Source organism: Nanorana parkeri, unplaced genomic scaffold (genome assembly GCF_000935625.1).
Source record: "Nanorana parkeri isolate BGI_ZX_2015 unplaced genomic scaffold, ASM93562v1 scaffold2202, whole genome shotgun sequence".
Taxonomy (NCBI): Eukaryota; Metazoa; Chordata; class Amphibia; order Anura; family Dicroglossidae; genus Nanorana; species Nanorana parkeri.
In genome coordinates, this window is record NW_017308470.1 from 99,368 (window position 1) to 123,435 (window position 24,068).

At 46.4% G+C, this 24,068-nt stretch overlaps 1 protein-coding gene across 1 annotated transcript in view; it reads left to right on the top strand.

Moving 5' to 3' along the window:
- The window catches only part of LOC108801039 (transmembrane protease serine 9-like), a 63,865-nt gene that overhangs the window by 25,960 nt on the left and 13,837 nt on the right, over nucleotides 1-24,068 (top strand). Inside the window, exons 7-10 of the mRNA XM_018573003.1 lie at nucleotides 6,611-6,824; nucleotides 8,491-8,762; nucleotides 10,971-11,140; nucleotides 14,548-14,774. Coding sequence (XP_018428505.1) covers nucleotides 6,611-6,824; nucleotides 8,491-8,762; nucleotides 10,971-11,140; nucleotides 14,548-14,774 — 883 coding nt within the window. The remainder of the gene's footprint in view (nucleotides 1-6,610; nucleotides 6,825-8,490; nucleotides 8,763-10,970; nucleotides 11,141-14,547; nucleotides 14,775-24,068) is intronic.

The following is a 24,068-nucleotide window of genomic DNA, read 5'->3' on the forward strand; positions in this document are numbered from 1 at the left end:
CCGCCCCCTCCCCCGTCCGTTCCGCCAGTCAGCGCTGGCGGATCGGAGCGGGGAGGGGGGAATCCAGCCCCTCCCCTGTCACGGCAGAGAGCCGTGACAGGATCGAGAGCGCCGGTATGTGTTCTCTCACCTCCCGATCTACTGAGCCGACCTGTGACAGTCTCATAGTCACAGGTCGGCTACAACTATGAGGTGAGTGAAAAAGGACTCGCCTCATAGTTCTCCTTTAAAAAAAACGTGCGACAAACGCACGTTTCCGAGGGCTACCTGGCTGTATCCCAATGGATACGAGCGGCAAATACGCCCTAAAGAAGCTCCTGTACTTCTTTGGACGTAGGGCGTTTTGCAGCGCGTTCCTATGCGCTGTAAAACGCCCAGGTGGGAACCATGCCCATAGGCAATCATTGGTTTTCACATGTTGAGCGTTTTACAGAGCGTAGGGAAGCGCTGTAAAACGCCCAGGTGTGAACCAGGCCTAATTGTGCTCACAAGATGTAATAAAACACATAAGAATGATCATCGTTAACATTTGTGGAAAACATCTCAAAATGCTTGCTTGGTTTGTTTTTTTGCCATGGTGGGAACAAATGTACGGTCAATTCAAGGAAAATGCGCCTCTTTTTTTGTGCTGACGCCTAAAGGCACAAATCGGATGCACCTAGCTGTAAATCCGCCCCTATGTATGCTGTTTATGTCTACCACATATTATGGATTGCTGTGTTTCGGCTGAGCAGACCCACGGCATATCTGCTACAAGTCCTAACAAGAAGCTTGGAGTCAAAATCAACAGTAACAATCCCCAGGAATGATAACGCTGGTGAGTCAGGACGGAGACTCGACACACTTTCTTAAGAAAAACACAAAAAAAGTCAACGTTCAATCATTGTAGCTGTTTTCTGGCTGACGCCATCACCTTCCGTGGCCGCGTGATTGTCCATCGATAGAAATGTTTGCCTATAGTTCGTAATAGAATACAAAAGCTTCCCTTAGAACTGGTCCGTCCACATTCTTCGATGGAGCTGTAGAGCGGTCTTCCAGTGATATACCTGGCCAATAGTATGCGAGACGGAGCACAAGCCGTGTCCACCCAGGGACAGGTGAAAGACTATTCCCAGTAGAAGGACTATCGCTGAGGAAAAGGAGCCGAGCGGAGGAGAACCATGGAGGACACTAAATACTTCATTGGGTTTCTACTACTGGCAGGTAAGTGATGATTCTTTTCTGTTGCACATAAATAATTGTGTATATAGCAGTGATTGTCTTTTTCAAACTTCTGGTGATACTAACCCTTGTACATTTAAGAGATCAGGTAGAGCTCCCATCTGTCTGTGTGTCCATCTCTGAATGAAGGGTTGTTAATTCCAGACTGATCTGCTGTGGGATCTGCTATGAACTAGTAATGTAGGTATTGGTTCACTCAGAATGGACATGTCTGGGTCTACAGACCTGCTGTGCCCATTATGAGGGGTTCCCACCATCCGTATACTGAGTGTCTGTGTCTGCAGACCTGCTGTGCCCATTATGAGGGGTTCCCACCATCCGTATACTGAGTGTCTGTGTCTGCAGACCTGCTGTGCCCATTATGAGGGGTTCCCACCATCCGTATACTGAGTGTCTGTGTCTGCCGACCTGCTGGGCCCATGAGGGGTTCCCACTATCCCTATGCCGAGTTTTTTTGGGTCTACACGCCACTGTGCCCATTTTGAGGGGTTTGCATCATCCCTGTGCCGAGTTCCTGGGTCTGTACACCTCTTGTGCCTATAATGAGGGGTTTCCACCATCCCTGTGCTATGTTGCTGGGTCTGCTGTACACCTGCCATGCCCATTATGAGGGGTTTCCACCATCCCTGTGCAGAGTCCCTGGGTCTATACACCTGCCGTGCCCATTATAAGGGAATTCCACCATCCCAGTGCTGAGTTCCCTGACCTGTACACCCGCTGTGCCCATTATGAGGGGCTCCACCATCCCTGTGCTGAGTTCCCGGGTCTGTACACCCGCTGTGCCCATTATGAGGGGCTCCACCATCCCTGTGCTGAGTTCCCTGACCTGTACACCTACTGTGCCCATATGGAGAGGTCCCCACCATGCCTATGCTGAGTTCTTTGGTCTGTACACCCGCTGTGCCCATTATGAGGAGTTCCCACCATCCCTGTGCTGAGTTCCCGGGTCTGTACACCCGCTGTGCTCATTATGAGGAGTTCCCACCATCCCTGTGCTGAGTTCCCTGACCTGTACACCCGCTGTGCCCATATGGAGAGGTCCCCACCATGCCTATGCTGAGATCTTTGGTCTGTACACCCGCTGTGCTCATTATGAGGAGTTCCCACCATCCCTGTGCTGAGTTCCTGGGTCTGCACATCTTCGGTGCCCGTTATACATTAATATAGCTCTGACATATTCTACAGTGTTGTACAGAAGACTCTGAGCCAGTCACATCTCGGCATTTTCCTTTTTCCCAATTTCCATACAGTCAGTTTAAGAATCAAACTCAAATTCTCGCCCTGAAGCTGTATCATTTTGTTTTGGCAGTGATAATCCATGCATGAGTCCAGGGCACCCAGGAACAGTCCGAGCAGGTTTTTCCTGCACTTTGATTCAGACAATGGTAATGAACACAGTTCAGTGCAGGAGGGTTTGTACAGCAAATCAATAACATAAAACAAACAAAACATCTGCGCATCGGAGCCCCTAACTGACCTTATGTGAGGTCCTGACTAACAGGGTGCACCCTAATGCAGTGTCGTCACAAGTGGGGTGCGGCCCCCACCCGGGTGTCACCATTGGAGGGGTGACACCAAAATAACTGACAGTAATTTTGGTGTCACCCCCCCTCTAAAAAGTCGGGCACTCGGTCATGGACCAAACGCCCGACGGTATCAGGAGAGAGGAGGGGACCGGCGGCATACCTTATCCCGCCGGGTTGCTGTCCCCTCCTCTCTCAGAAGATCGCCGCGCGCGCGTGATGACGTCTCGGCGGGGTGACACCTGGTAATCGCTCCGGGTGTCACCCAGCCTCGGGACGCCCCTTCCCTAATGGGTTCCCCTAAAGAAAGACAAAGTGGTATATTCCCTTTTACAGGGTTATTCACAAATGGGTGAAGGGTTTGGAGAAGGGAACAATCTAGGACAACATTGCTGAACTGGAAAGTGAGCTGAATTGGAGAATGTTTCCAAATCGCCTATTTTTGACTAGATTGTTCACTTCCCCGGCCTTCTCCAAACTCTTCATCCTTCTGTGAATAGACCTGTTAGTGTTCTGTCAGCTCTCAACCTTTTCAACCAGCAGAGGGGTAGAGATCCCTGAGCATCAATCAGCTCACATACAGAAAGGTCTGTGGGTAGCTGAGACTAATAATGCGGTACGGTAGGGTTGCCACCTGTCCAGGATTCACACGGACAGTCTGGGTTTCGAATGCTGTGTTTGGGTTTCATGGCAGCAGAAACCCGGCCCCAAGATGTCATGCAGACGGGGGCAACCAAAATTAAGATAGGGGCTACTGGCCCCCCATGGAAAATAGTCTCAACTGTGATATTTACATATGAATAAGCCGCAACCCATTCTCCCAAAAACATGTCAGTGCGTCGCTAAAGTGTTCGGGTTTCACTTGAAGAAAAGGTGGCAACCCTACGGTATGGATACCAGGTACCATGGGGACCAAGAATGGAGGCTTTATCCCACTCAAAGCTCCTCAAGGCCCCGGACTTTAGGACCCAGAACAGGGTCCTAAATAGCAAAGATTGTGTTTCCTCCCTATCAGGCACAAACCCTGCAACCTGAGAAACCTGGGTGAGACATATAGACTGTCCAGCCAGTGCCCCACACTGGGCACTGACTTCCAATAGCTCAGCCCAAGATGGGTCATTTTTCATCTTCGTAGAGCAAAAGAAACTGAATTCAGATCGCTCAACCCAAGACGGGTCATTTTCCTTCTGCCTAGGGCAGGGGTGGGGAACCTCCGGCCCTCCAGCTGTGGTGAGACTACAAATCCCATGATGCACCTGTCTCCTGGAGTCATACCTGTGGCCTGTGAGAATTTTGCAATGCCTCATGGGATCTGTCGTTTCACCACAGCTGAGGGTTGGAGGTTCCCTGCCCCTGGCCTAGAGGGACTGTGTGTGTTTTCTAGAGGAAAAGAAAATATCGGAGAGGTAACGGAGATTGATCTGCCGCAGACAAAGACATTGTGAAAGAGGAAGTCTTCCCCATCACATTTCACAATGTGTTTTTATAGACGGAGCTATTGTGAAGAAGGTATTTTAATCCAATGAGATAAAAGTAGCTTTCCTCGAAGCAGCATGACAAAGATGTGATAAGTAGGTGAAGGTTGGGGGATGACAGTTGCTATAGGTTGAACTCGATGGACTTTTTTCAACCTGACTAACTATGTGACACCAAACAAGTCACACCATGAGACGCCACCGTACTATGGTGTGTGCAGCTCTATGATGAGTGTACAGTAGGGATTGGATCAATTGGCCCAAACCATTAGAGATCTCTAATCGGGATGGAAATTGCCTTCAAACATTGTCAGTGTAAAGTTGTATTGGATATTATGTGTAACTGGAACGGAATATTCACATTGAACACAGAAATATATAATAGAATTCTGGTTGAAATCTGGTCCTCTTCCTATAGGCTGCAAAAGAAGAACCATCTACCTGCAGGTTTGGCCAGTGATACGCTTTATCATACAAAATAGAGTACATTCATAGACTTTAAAGACCACATGTCCCCTTTCCACACAGCCTCTGAACTCCTGTGTGTACTCCTCAGTGAAAGTCAATAGACTTTAGCTAACCTGCGTTTGACATGCATTACATCAAATGCAGGAAAGCAATGTCCATAGACATGAACCCCAAGACCCAGTGGAGCTGCCATGTTCTTGGTAGGGTCGCCGCCTGTCCGGCATTTACCCAGACAAATCCGGGTTGTGGGTACCTTAGGTGCTGTGTCCTGTTTTCAGGGCAGTTGAAACCTGGACACAAGATGTCAGGAGGACAGGGGCAACCACAGGGTCCTGGTGTTCCAACTTAAGTGCATAGGTGAGGTACAGGACACAGAGGGATGCTGGGACTTGGGGAGCAAGGAGGTGTCTGAAATACAGGGTGCTGATAAGTAAGTCTAGAAGGATGCAGGGGTTCTTCAGGCAGACGTGTTGCTTGCTATTTTTCTCTCTCCTTTGGCTGACTGTCCTCTCTCTATATCTCTCTCTTAATGCTCATCCTCCTGGCTGTCTCTCCTTGCTCTTTCCTGGCTGTCTCTCCTATCTCTCCTCCACCTGTCTCTCCTTGCTCTGTACCCTGGCTGTCTATCCTCGCTCTCTCCCTTGGCTATGTCTCCTTGCTCTTTCCTGGCTGTCTCTCCTATCTCTCCCCCACCTGTCTCTCCTTGCTCTCTACCCTTGCTGTCTCTCCTTGCTCTCTCCCTTGGCTGTCTCTCCTTGCTCTCTCCCTTGGCTGTCTCTCCTCGCTCTCTCCCTTGGCTTTCTCTCCTTGCTCTTTCCTGGCTGTCTCTCCTATCTCTCCCCCACCTGTCTCTCCTTGCTCTCTACCCTGGCTGTCTCTCCTTGCTCTCTCCCTTGGCTTTCTCTCCTTGCTCTTTCCTGGCTGTCTCTCCTTGCTCTCTACCCTGGCTGTCTCTCCTCGCTCTCGCCTGGCTGTCTCTCCTTGCTCTTTCCTGGCTGTCTCTCCTTGCTGTCTACCATGGCTGTCTCTCCTTGCTGTCTCTCCTCACTCTCTTCTGAATATTCTCCAAAAAAAATATTGCCAGGTGATGCTAGAATGTTCGGGTTTTGCTTGAAGAAAAGGTGTCAACACAAAGTGCTTGGGGGAATCTGGATTGGTTGTCATACACAGTATGGCCTTTGTTGGGTGATTATGAAAGTCAAGGAGTAGCTAGTGAACAGTGTATCATTTTTAGGAGGACCTTTGGTTGAGTAAATAACAGTTAGATACACTTTGCATTGGTCTCTTCTGCAATAGATTGGCCGTGTTTCTAAAACATTATTGTAATTCAGGTATACACTGAGTGGCCGGATTATTATATACACTGAGTGGCCGGATTATTATATACACTGAGTGGCCGGATTATTATATACACTGAGTGGCCGGATTATTATATACACTGAGTGAAGATCTGTGTGGAGAAGCTGTATTGATTCTCTTGCTTACAATGTATTATTTGTCCTGATAATTTACGACCATAAATCTAGAACGCTTGCTTTGTGAAAATGCCGCATTCATAAGCGTCTTCTGTCCTCCCTATTCATGTCTGGGCCTCCTCCTCCTCGTTCATAGATCCCATCTAAGTTACATGTTCCTACATCTTTGCTTTCACTGATTCTTGCTCTTGTACAATGTCTTCTGGACCAGCTAACACTTTGGCATGTTGGTTGAGACGACATTGTACATAGTGATGACTGAACTGAGCCAGCAAAGCAGCCAATCATTAAATGCAGATCTGTCCAATCTTTGGAGGATCGCTCAACTCCTGAGTCACGATTACCTGAACTTCCAAATTGACTGACCCGATTTAATTATGACCAGCAACAGATCAAAGCTCACCACAACTAATTCCTTCATCCCCAACTTTCTGTATTACTTTATCAGTGTATCCCACGTCTGCAGTCTTCAACTTCACCACAGCAGCAGCCCAGGAGACCTGTGGCATGCCGGTTATCACCAGTCGGATAGTTGGCGGCACGAACGCAGGAGAAGGAGCTTGGCCATGGCAGATCAGTCTGCGCTTCAGGGGCTCCCACATCTGTGGTGGATCTTTGATCTCCAACCAATGGGTGTTGTGCGCTGCTCATTGCTTTGAATGGTAGGTAGTTAATGTCTGTATGTAGCAATATAAAATAAAGGTTTGCACCAGACAATGCTTGTGAAAAGTAACCGTCAGACATGTGCACTGCCAAAAAATTTGTTTAGTTTTGTTTTGTTTTAAATTCGGATTTGTGTTATTTCGTTTTTCGGGATTCGGGTGTGAAAGTCAATTCGGATTTGGAATTCGGATTCGGACGAAATTCGTTCGCACGTTCGTTTTCGTTTCTTATTCGTTTCGTTCGTTTGCAACAAAGTGACATTTGAGGATGGAAAATGTTTTTCTTCAACGAATAAGAAACGAAAACGAAACGAACGTTCGAACGAACTACCGCTACCGAATTTCGGAAACGGAAATTTGGATTAGTTTGCATTCGTTATATCTGTAATTCGGAATTCGTATACATCCGAATGTCCGAATTTCGATTCGAACGAAACGAATCGCACATGTCTAGTAACCGTCATTGGTTTCTAAAAAATAAAAGTATATGGTGGGGCCTCCAAGTTTGCTCAATCCAGGTACATGTTGTGCGTTCTCCTTAGTAGTGCTGCAGGGTCTGTATGTTATAGCGGTGAGCCATGGTAAGCCGGTAGGCAGGCAGAGCCTCACCTAGTATTATGCAGGAAAAAGCTGTCAGCTTCCAGTCTGAAGCTGACAGCTTTTTCTCCATTCAGATCGGCTTCTATCAGGTTACATATCAGGGAAATCCTCCCCTCTGTGTCACCTGTCATGGACGCAGCGCTGGATGTTAATTACAGGCGGCGCTGCATCCGGCTTTTGACAGCTAAGTCAGGTTACACAGCAGCGGGCTTCCCCACTGCTGTGTAACCTAACATAGTGAGGCCAGAGCTGCAACAGCCCCTGCTCTAGGTTAGAGGCTTGAGCTCTGTGGATGGTTTGGGCCAATGGCAAAGCGCCATTGGTCCAAGCTGTCGAATCAAAAAAAAGAAAGAAAAAACAAAAACACTGAGGACATCGATCTCACTGCTGCACCAGTGATGAGCAAGTGAGGGACAGGGAGGCTCCTCCCTCCCTCAACATTTCCAAAATGTAATTACCCAAAAAATAAAATCATGACCGGGGCGCATAGATCACCTGATTCAAGCTTGTGATGTATCAAATATAACACCCAAATATCTATGCAAGTTACACTCTGATTTGTGAGACTATAGACTCCCATATATGATGGTGAAACCATTCATTCCTTAAAGGAGAACTATGAGGGGAGGGGGGGTATATGCGCCGGTATGTGTTCGCTCACCTCCCGATCTACGGAGCCGACCTGTGACAGTCTCATTGTCACAGGACAGGCTTTTGGAAAAAGAGTTTTTAAGCAAATCAGTAAATTTGCAAGGAGAACAAAGAAAAGAAGCGCCGCTCCTCCCCGGCTCAGGCAAGGAATGAGCCGGGCGCTTGCCATAGGGAGCACGTCCTCGCTCCAATAGAAGCCCATACAAAGCTGGCAGCTCACCGTGTTCCGCTGGAATAGGACATTGACGCTTGTACCGCATCACTCTTATTCCTGCCTAGGAAGGAGTTTTATGTCATCTCCAAGGCACACAATAATAAAGTTTTGCTGGGATCCACATTGCATGTTTACATCACAGTTGATATGATATAACTGACACGTTTTAAGGTCTCCGTTGACATTATCTTTGCCATTTAGGTCTACCAACCCATCAGACTACACAGTTGTTTTGGGCGCGTACCAGCTGCAGATCACCAATTCTCACCAGATTACGTCCACCGTGCTGAGTATCGCCGTGAACCCTCAGTACAGCAGTGCCGGGTCCCCCGGAGACATCTCCCTTATCAAACTCTCCAACCCCATCGCTTTCAGCGAGTTCATTCTGCCCGTATGCGTGCCAACAGCATCCATGGACTTCCCGGCGGGCATGAAATGCTGGGTGACTGGATGGGGTAATACCGGGAGTGGAGGTAAGAACACATTTAGGTAAACTTAGAGTAATGGCAGAATTACATGGTGATGCCGATGTTGTAAGCATGTCCATACCACCAACGTTGTTGCCTTATAAATGCAAAACTATTATGAGTGGAATTTATCAAAACTTGAGCAGACAAAATCTGGAGCAGCTGTGCATGGCAACCAATCAGCATCAACTTTTAATTTTCAAAGCTTAACTGAACAAACTGAAGAGAGACGCTGATTGGTTGGTTGTCATAGGCAACTGCTCCAGATTTTGTCTGCTGCAGTCAGGGCCGGATTTACTCCCCCTGCCGCAAGTTTTGATAAATCCCCCCCCGTATTTAAATCTAAAACTGTTCATTTGTCCTGGTGGCCATTACAGAAAGTAATGGGGAATCCAAAATGTATAGTTTTCATTGGAAAAAATAGGGGTATTAGACTCCTATTCTACTGACAACCAATAGGAGGCCTGCCCTCCATTTGAGACGTTTCAGCTCACTTCCTGTTGTGTTTCCTGGACAGGAAGTGAACCCGAAACTTTGCAAACAGGACAGAGCAAAACAAAGTTTGATTTTGGATATACTTTAAATATTTGTGAACCTCAGCCCAGACTCTGGACATTGAAGTATTCACGTATTCTCAACCAGCATTAAAAGAGATTTCAAGGAGATCTATGAGGGGGGTGATTTCCACTCATCCTCATAGTTCGAGCCGACCTGTGACAGAGAAGCTGTCACAGGTCGGCTCTATTGATCGGGAAGTGAGCGAACGCATACTGTCTCTCGCTCACTTTCTGATCATCTCCCTGCAGAGAGCGGTGACTGTAGCGTCACGGCTCCCCGCAGGTATTCCTCCCCTCCCCGCTCCAATCCTCCAGCACTGAGTGGAGGAACGAACGGAGGAGGGGGCGGGCACAGCTGGTTCTGCCTCTAGATAGGCAGAGCCATCTGCCACTCACGCAGCTGGGAGGTTCCAGACAGTATTGTTTGGATCCATCCCGGCTGCTGAGCTCTCAGTATATCGAGGGCAATAGCTCGCTACATACTGAGCTTTGGGTTGCGAGCACGCTAGTATATGTCCTCCTGTGACCCTAAAGAGAACTATGGGGAAAAACACTTACCCCATAGTTCTCTTTTAAAACAAGTCACCTCTGACCACTCTTGTACTGTGAATTAACTCATCCTCAGACGTCACATCAAAGACTCTGAAGTTACATTCAGGTTCTCACAGCTTAGAAACACCTGCTGTGTGTTTACATTAGAGTGCTAGCAGGCTGCCAAGGTTCGGCTGTAATAAATAGAAAGCAGCAGGGAAAGAGGGAAGACTTTGATGCCTTTTTTGGCAAATTTGAAGAGGAATTTCCCCACACCGCCTATAGTTATAGAGGTGAATGAGGGCTGGTTTTAAAGTGTTTTTGCTGCATGTTTAGAATATGTTAATACTTTGTTATCCATAGACTGGGTACAGGTTGACTTTAGGACGGATGCACACGTTAACCCAATGGCACTAGGTACTAGACATGTGCACTGCCAAAAAATTTGTTTAGTTTAGTTTTAAATTCGGATTTGTGTTATTTTGTTTTTCGGGATTCGGGTGCGAAAGTCAATTCGGATTCGGACGAAATTCGTTAGCGGTAGTTCGTTCGAACCTTCGTTCGTTTGCAGCAAAGTGACATTTGAGGGGGAAAAATGTTTGTCACTTTGCTCTAACGAACGGAACGAATAAGAAACGAAAACAAAACGAACGTTCGAACGAACCGCCGCTACCGAATTTCAGAAACGGAAATTCGGATTAGTTTGCATTCGTTATATCTGTAATTCGGAATTTGGATACATCCGAATGTCCGAATTTCCGAAAATACGTCCGAATTTTGATTCGGAACGAAACGAATCGCACATGTCTAATACCGTGTTTCCCCGAAAGAAAGACCTACCCCGAAAGAAAGACCTAGCACTATCTTCAGGGATTTCTGTGATATAAGACCTACCCCGAAAATAAGACCTAGTTCGGTGGTAGATCTCATATTACAGACATCCCTGAAGATAGTGCTAGCCATAAGACCTAGTGTCTTTTTTCGTAGAAAAAAATATATAAGACACTGTCTTATTTTCAGGGAAACACGGTAGGTACTAGAAATAAATCATCACAGCTTTATCTTGTTCTTTTGTTGTTGTTTGTTGCTCCGAGGACACAGTGTTATGATGATCTTGTTTCCACAGTGTCGCTGCCGTACCCAGGAACCCTCCAGCAGGTGATGGTGCCACTTATCAGCAACAGCGAATGTAACACCATGTACCACATTAATACCGCCGTCAGTGCCGATGAAGTCGTCATCCCCAGTGACCAGATCTGTGCCGGGTATCAGGCTGGAAGCAAAGATTCCTGCCAGGTGGGTTGTTGTCGCCCTGCAAACAAACTCAAAATTTTCTGATAGATTTGATATAAAATGAATCCATATTTAGGCAAACTTTTGGGTCAAGAGACGGTGCTGCGGTTCAGGCAGTGATATCACTCCCCTGGTCATGTGACAGTGCTCAGGCCTAAAGCGTTGAATATTTGAATCATTTTGTTATGGTTCATCCTAGACATGTGAAGAGAGAAGCACCAGCAAAATATTTGTTTAGTTTCGTTCCATTTTGATTTTGCATTATTTCGTTTTTCGTTTTTCGGGGTCCGAAAGTCAATTAGTTTCGGAATTCGGATTCGGACGAAATTTGTTAGCGGTAATCTGTACGAAATTTCGTTTCCGTTTCGTTCGTTCGCTGCAGCAAAGTGACATTTAAGAGGGAAAAAAAGTTTTTGTTTTTTTTTCTCAAATGTCACTTTGCTACAACGAAATTTCATCCAACAAACGAAATTTCGTACAGACTACCGCTAACGAATTTCGGAAACGGAGATTCGGATTCATTATATTCATTGCATTCGTTATATCTGTAATTCGGATACATCTGAATCTCCGAATTTCCGAAATTACGTCCAAATTTCGATTCGAAACGAATCGCAAATGTCTTTCATCCCTTTTAACGTTTTGTGGGAGTTTCTCCCTTATAAATATTCCTTTATTATTATTATTACATAGTATTTATATAGCGCCAACAGTTTGCGCAGCGCTTTACAATGTAAGGAAGACATTACAATCACAATACAATAAAGGAGGGCCCTGCTCCCGAGAGCTTGCAATCGGAAAGAGGAGGGGCCAGTGATACATGAGGAGGTAGCTGTGTGGGGATGAATTGTTTGAGAATGTGACGGTTCAGTGGTTAGGTTGAGGTGGGATAGGCTTCCCTGAAGAGATGAGTCTTCAGGAAACGCCTAAAGACAGTCAGGGTGGGAGATAGACGGACAGGTTGGGGTAAAGAGTTCCAGAGGATGGAAGAGACTCTAGAGAAGTCCTAGAGGCGAGTATGGGAGGAGTTGACTAGGGAGCTGGAAAGCAGCAGGTCTAGGGAAGAGCGGAGTGGACGGTTAGGGTGATATTTTGAGACAAGGTTGGAGATATAGCCGGGGGCAGAGTTGTGGATGGCTTTATAAGTGACTGTTAATATTTTGAATGTTATCCTCTGGGCTATTGGAAGCCAGTGGAGGGATTGGAAGAGGGGGTGGGGGATGGAAACCAGTGCAGGGATTGGCAGAGGGGGGTTGCAGACACTGAGCGGTTGGTCAAGTGGATGAGTCTGGCAGCAGCATTCATGATATACTGAAGGGAGAGGAGCCTGTGTAGTGGAAGGCCAATGAGGAGGGAGTTGCAATAGTCAAGACGAGAGGTAACAAGGGAGTGGATGAGTAGTTTTGCGGTGTCATTGGTGAGGAAGGGGCGTATTTTGGAGATGTTAGGAAGGTGAAGGCGGCAGATTTGGATAGTGATTGGATGTGGGGAAGAAAGGTGAGGTCCGAGTCAAGGATGACACCTAGGACCTTGGCATTGGAGGAGGGGTGGATAGTTGTGTTCCTTTCCCACCCTTCTGCTCTATGATTAAAGAAGAGCTCCAGGAATTAGACATGTAAATTTCGTTTCATTCCAAATAGATACTTTTACGAATTCCGTTAAATTTGGACATTCGGATGCATCTGAATTTCCAAATGCAAACACGTCCGAATGCGAACGAATCCGAATCTTCCTTTCATGAAAATTTGGATCTAAATTTTGTTCAAAAGGAATCTAAATTGGACTGTTCTTTAGCCAATCAGATTTTGTTAGGGGTTGCATTACAGGCACGGTCATGTGACTTCCTGTTGTGCACCTTTCCAAAACGAACATTTTAGAAGGATATGAAATCTGGATAATGAAACGAAATTAATTTTGGATCCAAAATATATAAATAGAAATCTAAATCTATCCAAAACAAAACACATTTTTTGGTGGGGTTCATGTCCACCAGGAATGACCAAAATGAACCCTTGCAGTGGGGGCTACCCCTGCACTGCAGGGGTTAAAGGAGAACTATGGGGTCAGTGTTTTCCCCATAGTTCTCCTTAGGGTAACGGGAGGACACAAACTAGCGTCCTCCCGTCACCCTAAGCTCAGTATATAGGGAGCTACAGCTCGCGGTATACTGAGATGCCGCAGCCGGAGCGGATCCCGACGTAGATGACGGGATCCGCCCAGCTGCGTGAGTGACAGCTGTCTCTGCCTATCTAGAGGCAGAGCCAGCTGTACCCGCCCCCTCCCCCGTCCGTTCCGCCAGTCAGCACTGGCAGATCGGAGCGGGGAGAGGGGAATCCAGCCCTCCCCCTGTCACGGCAGAGAGCCGTGACAGGATCGAGAGGTGAGCGAACGCCGGTATGTGTTCGCTCACCTCCCGATCTACTGAGCTGACCTGTGACAGTCTCATTGTCACAGGTCGGCTAGAACTATGAGGTGAGTGGAAATCACTCGTCTCATAGTTCTCCTTTAACTGCTCGCTTTTCCCTAGGGGCCAGAATACAGAGGATATACTCACCTGATTCTCAGTCCTATGGCAGTCGGTGCTCACCTCTCTCCCCCTTCACTCCGGCTGTGGTATGTCACTCGGCATCCTCATGTATAATGCAGGTGAATGGACCTCTATTAGATGCGATGATGTCAGCGGGGCTTAGACTCCCAGAGCTGGGGGTAGTAGAGGCTGTGGGTACTGGTCATGAAGCCAGGCAGGATCAAGGATTAGGTAAGTATATCTTTAATCCAGCCCCTAGACCAATGTGCAGTTAACCCGTGCAGTGAGGGGGTGACCTCTTCTTCTATTCTTGTGGTGCTTCTTCTATAAGCTCCAGTAGTCAGAGAGACATTCCACTCTGAGACATTGATGTGTTTCATTCGCTGTGGGGCCTCATAAAGTTTTCAAGCTGAAAGGGGAAAATGGTGTGCGGCTTCACCTTCTTCTTTATTCTTGAGCTACTGAGCTCTGTAAACAAGGGCTTTTTCAGCAGCATCAGCATGTAAAGAGAAACTGGGAAATATGGGCAAAATTCTACCTGGTGGGTCAAAAGGAGCCTAGAACATATGAATGTACAGTATGAGAAAATGTGTACATATTAATCTTAGAGGAAGTCTATTGTGAGATGTCATTTCGAACAAAAAAGTCAAAATTGTGATATGTTAGATGACGAGAACATCAAGAAGTTAAGTAATGTGGACCTGTGTGGAGTGTGAAGATGGTTTAGACTTGTATATTTAGACACCTTCTCGGAAAGGGTCTCACTGTCAAAAGAGTTCTACTAAAGTGTGCTTCTGTTGTAGAAAACCCCCCTCAGTGGGCTTGCCTCATGCATGGCCATGATCATATGAAACCAGCTGATGATTTTCCTTTTCTCTTGCAGGGAGACTCTGGTGGTCCTCTGGTCTGTAATGTAGGTAATTACTGGTATCAAGTCGGTGTCGTCAGCTGGGGAGATGAGTGCGCCCTACCCAACCGGCCCGGAGTGTACACCTACGTCCCTTACTATTTTAACTGGATCTACTCCTACGGAGCCACTCGCTTGTCCTCAACCGCATCTGTTCTGACCGGGTCCCTTCTGCTGTTATTAAGTTGCTTACTGTTGCACGGGTGAAGGACAATGGCTGGGGGGGGGGGGGCTGGATGGTGAAAAATCTGTGATTTTTCAAAGGTGCACTATTAAATATTAGAACTTCATGCAAAAACAGAATATTGGGGTGGATTCTGGATGGTCAGCATCAATGTGGCGCTCACGTCAAGGTTCTGGGTGTAGACATGACACATCTTGTATTTTTGTTGTTCTCTCTTGGTGCATTGGTCATTTACATTTCATGGTGAGCATTGTGGTCTAAGTAGGACAATATCACAACCTCAAGAACGGTCAAAAACTATGGTGCCATGTCCAACTCAACCATTAATCAATCATCCATAACAGATCTTGTATTTTGTTGTTCTCTCTGTGATCTGCACATTGGTCATTTACATTTCATGGTGAGCATTGTGGTCTAGGTAGGACAATAAACTATGGTGCCGTGTCCAACTCAACCATCAATCAATCAACCACAAGCTGACCAACCTAACAAGAGGACTTTGGTCATGGCCGTAAGCTGACCAACCTACCCAGAAGACTTTGGTCATGGCCGTAAGCTGACCGACCTACCCAGAAGACTTTGGGCATGGCCGCAAGCTGACTGACCTACCCAGAACACTTTGGCTGTGGCCGCAAGCTGACCAACCTGTCCAAAAGACTTTGGCCTTGGCTGCAAGCTGACCAACCTACTCAGAAGACTTTGGCCATGGCCACCATCTGGCTAACCTACCCAGAAGATTTTGGCTGTGGCCGCAAGCTGACCAACCTACTAAGAAGACTTTGGCCATGGCCGCAAGCTGACTGACCTACCCAGAAGACTTTGGCCATGGCCGCAAGCTGACTGACCTACCCAGAAGACTTTGGCCATGGCCGCAAGCTGACTGACCTACCCAGGAGACTTTGGCCATGGCTAAGTCAAGAACCAGTTGAACGTTGAATTGATATAATGGTGTCAGGGCAGGATATCAAATGTTGATGATTGGTTATTTATAGAAGAGGAAGACAGAAAACGGTTGTTTAATTATTCAATTATATACTGTTCATTTTTATTTATATATTTCATACATTTGTATAGAATTTTGCAATGTCCCCAATATTAAGTTTGATGCCAATCAATAGCCCAAAACACACCATTCCACACATGATGCGAAAATAAAACTTCCTCCTGCCTGCAGCAGACTGATGACATAATCTCAGCCAAGGCAAAGCCACTGACTGGATCTCAGGGAATCCTTTTAATAATAAAAGGTGGAGTTCTTCTGTAACCGATACTGTTGCTGTATATTGTGACATGTCAGGAATTTTATATTTGCGGACTTGTAAATAAAATAAAATAATTTAATTACATTTATTTTTCTGCTGTTTGCTACTGTTTGATACCCTTAAATGTATCTCGGAAATCTATCATTATAGAAGAGCTCTGGGGAATTTTTTTTAATTAAAAGGAGAACTATGGGGTTAGACCTTTTCCCCATAGTTCTCCTTAGGGTAACGGGAGGACACAAACTAGCGTCCTCCCGTCACCCTAAGCTCAGTATATAGAGAGCTGCTGCTCGCGGTATACTGAGACGCCGCAGCGGGAGCGGATCCCGACAATTATGCCGGGATCCACCCAGCTGCGTGACTGACAGCTGGCTCTGCCTATCTAGAGGCAGAGCCAGCTGTACCCGCCCCCTCCCCCGTCCGATCCGCCAGTCACCGCTGGCGGATCGGAGCGGGGAGGGGGGAATCCAGCCTCTCCCCTGTCACGGCAGAGAGCCGTGACAGGATCGAGAGGTGAGGGAACCGGTATGTGTTCGCTCACTTCCCGATCTACTGAGCCGACCTGTGACAGTCTCATTGTCACGGGTCGGCTAGAACTATGAGGAGAGGGGAAAGCACCCAAATCATAGTTCTCCTTTAACCTTTGAAGTGGGGCTACCCCCTGCGGGCACTGCAAGGATTAAAGGAGAACTATGGGGTCAGGTCTTTTCCCCATAGTTCTCCTTAGGGTAACGGGAGGACACAAACTAGCGTCCTCCCGTCACCCTAGGCTCAGTATAGTATACAGCTTGCAGTATACTGAGACGCCGCAGCTGAAGCGGATCCCGACAATTATGCCGGGATCCGCCCAGCTGTACCTGCCCCTCCCCTGTCATGGCAGAGAGCCGTGACAGGATCGAGAGGTGAGCGAACGCCGGTATGTGTTCGCTCACCTCCCGATCTACTGAGCCGACCTGTGACAGGCTCATTGTCACAGGTCGGCTAGAACTATGAGCCAGCTTTGAGGATTAATTTTGTTATATAAAAGGAACACCTAACCCTTGCAGCGGAGGGGGGGGGCTCCACTTTAAATGTCGTGACATTTATTACTAAAAATGCATTTTCACTAAACATACATTGTGCTACCGGACTAAACATCAGAAGAACGTGACATATTAATGTTCACCAATGATCACCAATTTGATAAGTGCTTCCATTTCACGTGGATAAAAAAATTGCCATAGATATATTTATTTTAAAAAATATATATATTTTGGAAGTTTTCCTTTTGAGCTCCGGTTCCAGTGAGGGCTGTAAAAATGTGGAATTTATTTTGTCGCCTGGAAAAATATAGAAGGCGAAGACAGCAACATAAACAGCTCCACACAAAAAAAATGTGCCTTTTGATATGCTTCAGTACTCACCAATAGCGACACCGGAAGTCCCATTAAGGAAGTTTCCCAATTAGTCGGCAAGCCAGGCGGCGTTTAAGGACTCACCACCCGGCTTCCCTATTAGCAGGTGACAAGGAAGCATGGAGCCGGCTTTCTGGCCAATCAGGAAGCCAGGGGGTGGGTAATGACACGCCGCCCAGCTTCCTGATTGGCTGGGAAGCCAACTCCCTGCTCTCTGGTGACGAGGGAGCATGGAGCCAGCTTTCTGGCCAATCAGGAAGCCAGGGGGTGGGTAATGACTCGTTGCCCGGCTTCCTGAGGGGCCGGGAAGCCAACTCCATGCTCTCTGGTGACGAGGGAGCATGGAGCCGGCTTCCAGGCCAATCAGGAAGCCAGGCAGCGTGAAATGACTTGCCTCCCGGCTTTCTGATACTGGAAGTTCCGGTATTGGGATAGGCATCGAGAGCAATTGGGCGAGTATGAGTACTCGACCCAAATACTCGGTATCGGTACTGATACTAGTATCGGTATCTGTGCATCCCTTCTTTAAAATGTAGAGTTGAATGATAATTTCCCAAATTCAACGGCTGAATTTTACCTCCCAACTGGCTTTTTATATGATGATGATGATGATGATAATGATGATCCTTTTTCCAAAAGATGCTTTGCTCTTTTTTTGATACTTTTTATCTGAAGCCCCCACATACATGAATACAAGTGGACTTAGGCCGGAGGTTTTGTATGAGGAAGGTGTCGCTGAGTTGAGATTAGAGACAAAACCAACCTTGTGAATTATTGACGCGCGTCTGCTCAGAGGAAGTTGACAACATTCTTTTAAACAAAGGGCGGGGTTAGGTATGGAGGACCTTTAGCTCAGAGCTTCAAGTAAGACTAAAGAATCCTATCAGAAAACAACTGATCTCCTCTGAGGTTGATGTCATCACTGCACCCAATCCACATAGTTCACATACCCGTCAAACAATACTTCTCAGATACATAAAAGAGTACTGGTACTAGAGAACGTGGTAGTGGGCCACAGGTCAAACAATTAAAAACTGCCCACCAGGTACTTGAATAGTTTTACTGACCTGGCCTGAGTCAGGCTATCTCAGGTAGGTCATCAGGAAAGGGGCTTCTTGATGGATATTCCCCCTTCCCTGAATGCCATAGATAAGAATTGGAGGATTGTAAATCCAACTTGGTGGATTGTGCGCCTTGCTTCCTACAGAGGATGGCATGTATGGAAGAACGGTTGGTGCCTCTTCCAACACTAAAAAAATAAATAAGAGGAGGACCTTATTAATACAGAAAGTGTGTTATGTATGGAAGAACAGGGGATGCCTTAAGAGAACAGGACCTTATTAATTCAGGGGGTGTTATGTATGGAAGAACAGGGGATGCATTAAGGGAACAGGACCTTATAAATACAGAGGGGTTGTTATGTATGGAGGAACAGTGGGTGCCTTAGGAGAGGAGGACCTTATTAATTCAGGGGGTGTTATGTATGGAGGAACAGTGGGTGCCTTAGGAGAGGAGGACCTTATTAATTCAGGGGGTGTTATGTATGGAAGAACAGTGGGTGCCTTAAGAGAGGAGGACCTTATTAATACACAGGGGGTGTTATGTATGGAGGAGCAGTGGGTGCCTTAAGAGAGGAGGACCTTATTAATACACAGGGGGTGTTATGTATGGAGGAGCAGTGGGTGCCTTTAGAGAGGAGGACCTTATTAATACACAGGGGGTGTTATGTATGGAGGAGCAGTGGGTGCCTTTAGAGAGGAAGACCTTATTAATACAGAGGGGTGTTATGTATGGAGGAGCAGTGGGTGCCTTAAGAGAGGAGGACCTTATTAATACAGAGGGGGTGCCTTAAGAGAAGAGGACCTTAATAATTCAGGTGGTGTTATGTATGGAGGATCAGTAGGTGCCTTAAGAGAGGAGGACCTTATAAATACAGGTGGTGTTATGTATGGAGGATCAGTAGGTGCCTTAAGAGAGGAGGACCTTATTAATGCAGGTGGTGTTATGTATGGAGGATCAGTAGGTGCCTTAAGAGAGGAGGACCTTATTAAATAACTAGAACACAAAAATGTGTTAACCTGCTAACACCCTGATCTTCACGAGATGTGTCATTTCTCCCGGCTACAATGATCCTACACAGCAAAATCCCAACCTGTCCGACCAGCCACAACTGTTTGGGGAAAATGGCCTCACCCACTCACAGGGTAATGGCTTCATAAAAGTAAATGGCACATGGCATGAAGGAATTATAGGATATTCTGTGATATGTATAATAAAATCAGCATTGTAAAGTTTATATTTAGAAGTCATCAGTGAGAACATTCTCGTGTCTTTACTAAGGCACCATAAAAGCTCAGCAATGATTCTGTTGGCATGATGAGTTTGTTGTCTTTCATTTTTGTCTCCCGGGTCTTCAAGAAATGTCAGTCTAACCGAGGACCGAGGATCTATCCGGAGGGCAGTTTTATTTTATTTATTTTTTTGCTGGGTTTCCTCTGTAGCTCGGTTTTCACTCAAATTTTTACATAACCCTAGAGCATTCCTTGGACTTTAATGGTACAAAACACTACAAATTCATAAAATTAACATTTATTCAAGATACACAAAGCAAGTTATTAAATAAATAATTAGGATTTCACATACACTGTGTAGCCCCCTTTCACCTTAAGTGGAGTGGCTACTAAATTCAGTGTTGCTAGCACTGTAATTAGTCGGCTGATTAGTATTCTGGCATCTTCTGGTTAACTCTAGGTGTTCTGCTGATGATTGCACTGACCCGTGAGTGGGCTGTGACCCTGCCACAGAGCGGGGCAGCTAATAGGGGAACATTAGGAGTGTCTATGCCTCACCAGCCAATCACTAGGAGTTTCATGGACAGTGATGAATTCTGGGATAGTGTATAAATACTCAGGGATTGCCATGTGCTTTGGGCAGTCCACCCTTGGGCTTGGCCTGGGGGGTGGCATGGTCAAGGTTGGAAAAGCTGACTAACTAGGCCTCAAAGCTGGAGGAGGCCACATGTGGACCCAGGTGGGGTCTGGAACTATCTGAGGAGGAGAACCAGAGGAGCCCTATGACTGTTGGACGTACCAGGAGTTTGACATGGACCTCCTACTCTCTCCCAGGGTAGGTCTCATGCTCATCCCTATTCAGCTGTTGTTCTACTGCACAGTGCCCATTCCTGTCCTACTAAGATATTATCTGCACTGTGGAAGCAGCCTGAAGGGATTGGTGAGTCCGGAGTCTGTGTATTTTTGCTATGGATGTCTGAAGCCCTATACCCCCTCTCCCAGTATTGCTGTCTGTTAAAAAAAGCATTGAAAAAGTCCTTAAATGACTGGTGCCCGATTTGTTGATCACACTGTCCCTTCACTGACTAAGGATCTACATCTGAAAGTGAAATGTCAGCCCTCTCTACCCTTTGGGAGTCCACCTCAGACGTCTGGGGTCGGGGGGAAAAGGGGGGGCACCGCTACAAATGCATATGCATAGGATTCACCGTTCATAAACTCTTCCCTGCACCCCCGCCCGGTACACTATATAAGAGTTAATATGTAATTCAATATGATCGTCGTCAATAGGAAACATATTTCACTAAACAGGGCGTGAGGAGCAGTAAGTGAGAGGAGGCTCCACGACAGAGATTCAAGCTGAAATAAAACCTAACAAAGAGTCAAATTCTTCTCCACTTTATCCAAAACGAAAAAAACAATTTGCTTAGGTAAACATTTTGGTTAAAAATAACCTAAAAAAAGGGTATTTTACATTGGCTTCCAGATTGTGAATATTATTTGTATCCATCTACATTTAGGAATTGAACATTTCTATTAGACATGTGCACTGCCAAAAAATTAGTTTAGTTTAGTTTCGTTTTAAATTCGGATTTGTGTTATTTCGTTTTTCGGGATTCGGGTGTGAAAGTCAATTTCGGATTCGGAATTCGGATTCGGATGAAATTCGGTAGCGGTAGGTCGAACGTTCGTTTCGTTTTCTGTTCTTATTCGTTTCTTATTTGTTTCCTTTTCGTTTCGTTCGTTCGTGACATTTGAGGGGGAAAAAATATTTTTCTCCTTCTCTAATGTCACTTTGCTCCAACGAACGAAACGAATAAGAAACGAATAAGAACCGAAAACGAAACGAACGTTCGATCTACAGCTACCGAATTTCGGAAATGGAAATTCGGATTCGTTTGCATTCGTTATGTCTGTAATTCGGATACATCCGAATGTCCGAATTTCCGAAAATTCGTCCGAATTTCGATTCGGAACGAAACGAATCGCACATGTCTAATTTCTATTGTGTTTAACTCTCATAGCTTAATTCAAGCAGAAGTCCATGAACCCATCGCACTCCTGACCGCTATGTCCTGAAACCAGTGGTGGGTGATGCGGCGTCCAATGGATGGCGCCGTCACATACACAAAGCATAAATGGGGCACCGGCACTCCAAATGTTGAATTGCGTGTCTTTTACGGACGAAAGTGAAGCATATTGCAAATGCAACGTTTTGGGGGTCACATATGGGTCACGCCTTGCCTGAGATCGCGTGATCCCGAAAGGTTGCATTTGTGATATGCTGCACTTGTCAATAAGAGACCCACAATTCAACATTTGGAGGGCCAGTGCCCCATTTATGCTTTGTAAATCTCATACCTGTTACTGACTACAGTGCATTAGCTTTCTTTCTAAAGTCAACCCTCATGAGATAGACCTATATTGTATGTGATCCATCCTACTGCATCCTCTACTCATAGAAATATAACGAACAACTCTCATCCTATACTTTCTGAATGCTTTCCAAACATTGATTCCACTACACAAGGCACAAATCACTCTGTCACGTACCTGACTGGAGACTCAGCTATGAAGGGGGCTGCCTATGCACCTCTTGTCCCACACCTCTGGAAGTGGTGACAGGGGATGTAAGGACAGAGTGGAGCACAGGTGCTGATACTGGTGGCTGGCCGGTTCTTAAGGAGGTGCTTGAGTGTGTTGGACCAGCTGGTGAATCGGCAGGACCGGGATGACACCAGGACCTCTTGAAACCAGAGCAGGCAAAAGTGTTTGAGGCCTATGGAGCACTGGCTGGATGTCGTTGCTCAGGGTACTGATGGAACGATCCACCAAGTGGCAGACCAGGAGGGAAGTCAAGTTCAAGCCGAGGTCATACACAGGGAGCCGAATCTTGAGGTACCGAATCACAGATCAGGAGCAGGGTCAGGAAATATAAGCCAGGGTCATACACAGGAGATCAGAGAGCAGAGGTACCGAATCAGGAGGAGGAAGCAGAGTCAATTGGTCACAAGCCGGGTTCATACACAGGAAGTCAGGATACTGGAACAGAGTACAGGGCACACAGGGATTAGCTGAAGACCACTCAGCAACTTGGTCATGGCTTCATGTCTGTTTACTGTATATATGATAGTGTGCATGCTAATGAGCGTGCATCTGTACGCTAACAAGCACGCTTCCGCACGCTCACGTGCGTACGCTACTATACATTAAAGTTCCTGTACGCACGCATTCACGTGCTAAAGCGCATTTTCCAGGAACTTTCAGCAGTGGATTGCATTCTTGGGTGCGTGCAAATTTTTGGGCGGGAGTCCATCTACAGCTAAGTCTCTTACACACTCACTGAAACAGATTCCAAACATTGACCTTATTTCCCAATTAGAAATGTCCAAATCAGATTGCCTGTGTCAACCCCTGCAGACCTGAGTCTCCTGGCTGCAGATCACACCCTCTGGTCATTAACAGTCTTTACTGCTCGCTGGATGCTCAACCTTCTCTTAAACTTTCCCTCCTCAAAAATGTCTCCGCCATTTTCTTCGTGCCATCCCCGAACCTCAGAAACTTGATAGGCCTTGTTCTGCCTTTGAAAATATTTGTAGAGGAGTTTCGCCTGTCACGCTATCTCTGTAATCTACACTGAGTGACCAGATTATTATGACCACCCCATCAGTACTTAAGTGTAGTTGGGCCACGAGATAACTCCACGAGATGACTTCGTTGGGCCGCCTCGTGACTCCGCGAGATGATGAAAGGTGATGCGAGGAATCTGACACGGCGCTGTTGCCCTTCTGTTGTCTTGTACCAGTCTTGCCCCTCCCCCGTTCTGCCCTAACATTGACTAGTCGCTGACGGCCACAATTCGCGCGTTCAGACCCAGATTTTCGGCTGACAGTCCGGTCTTTAAACACTTTAACAACAGCTGCTCTTGAACATTTAACGAATTCTGCTGTTTTGCTGATATTGGTTACATAGGAATCAAGACAAAGGAGTAGTAAAATTGTAAGCGGATATTTCCCCAGTACCCCTGAGGAATCTCCCATGGATGTCAGTGGAAAGTAGACCACATATGTCAACCTTGCCTTTTTTAGTACAACCGGTGCTACAAATATGGGATAGGTATGCAACTAAATATAATCTCTCATCTAGCCCGGGACCCTTGACTCCCATCTTAGGTAATCCTCAATTTCCGCCAGGTATGCAGGCAATTTCACTACTAAGTACGATGAACACTCCACATATACAGGTATGGCAAATATTAGAACCAGGTAGAGAAGAAGTGAAAATGGATTTAAGACCAGAGAAACAAACTAATGGGAAGGTATGGATGGAGGCAGTACAGCTAACAGATTATATTAGACACCTTAGG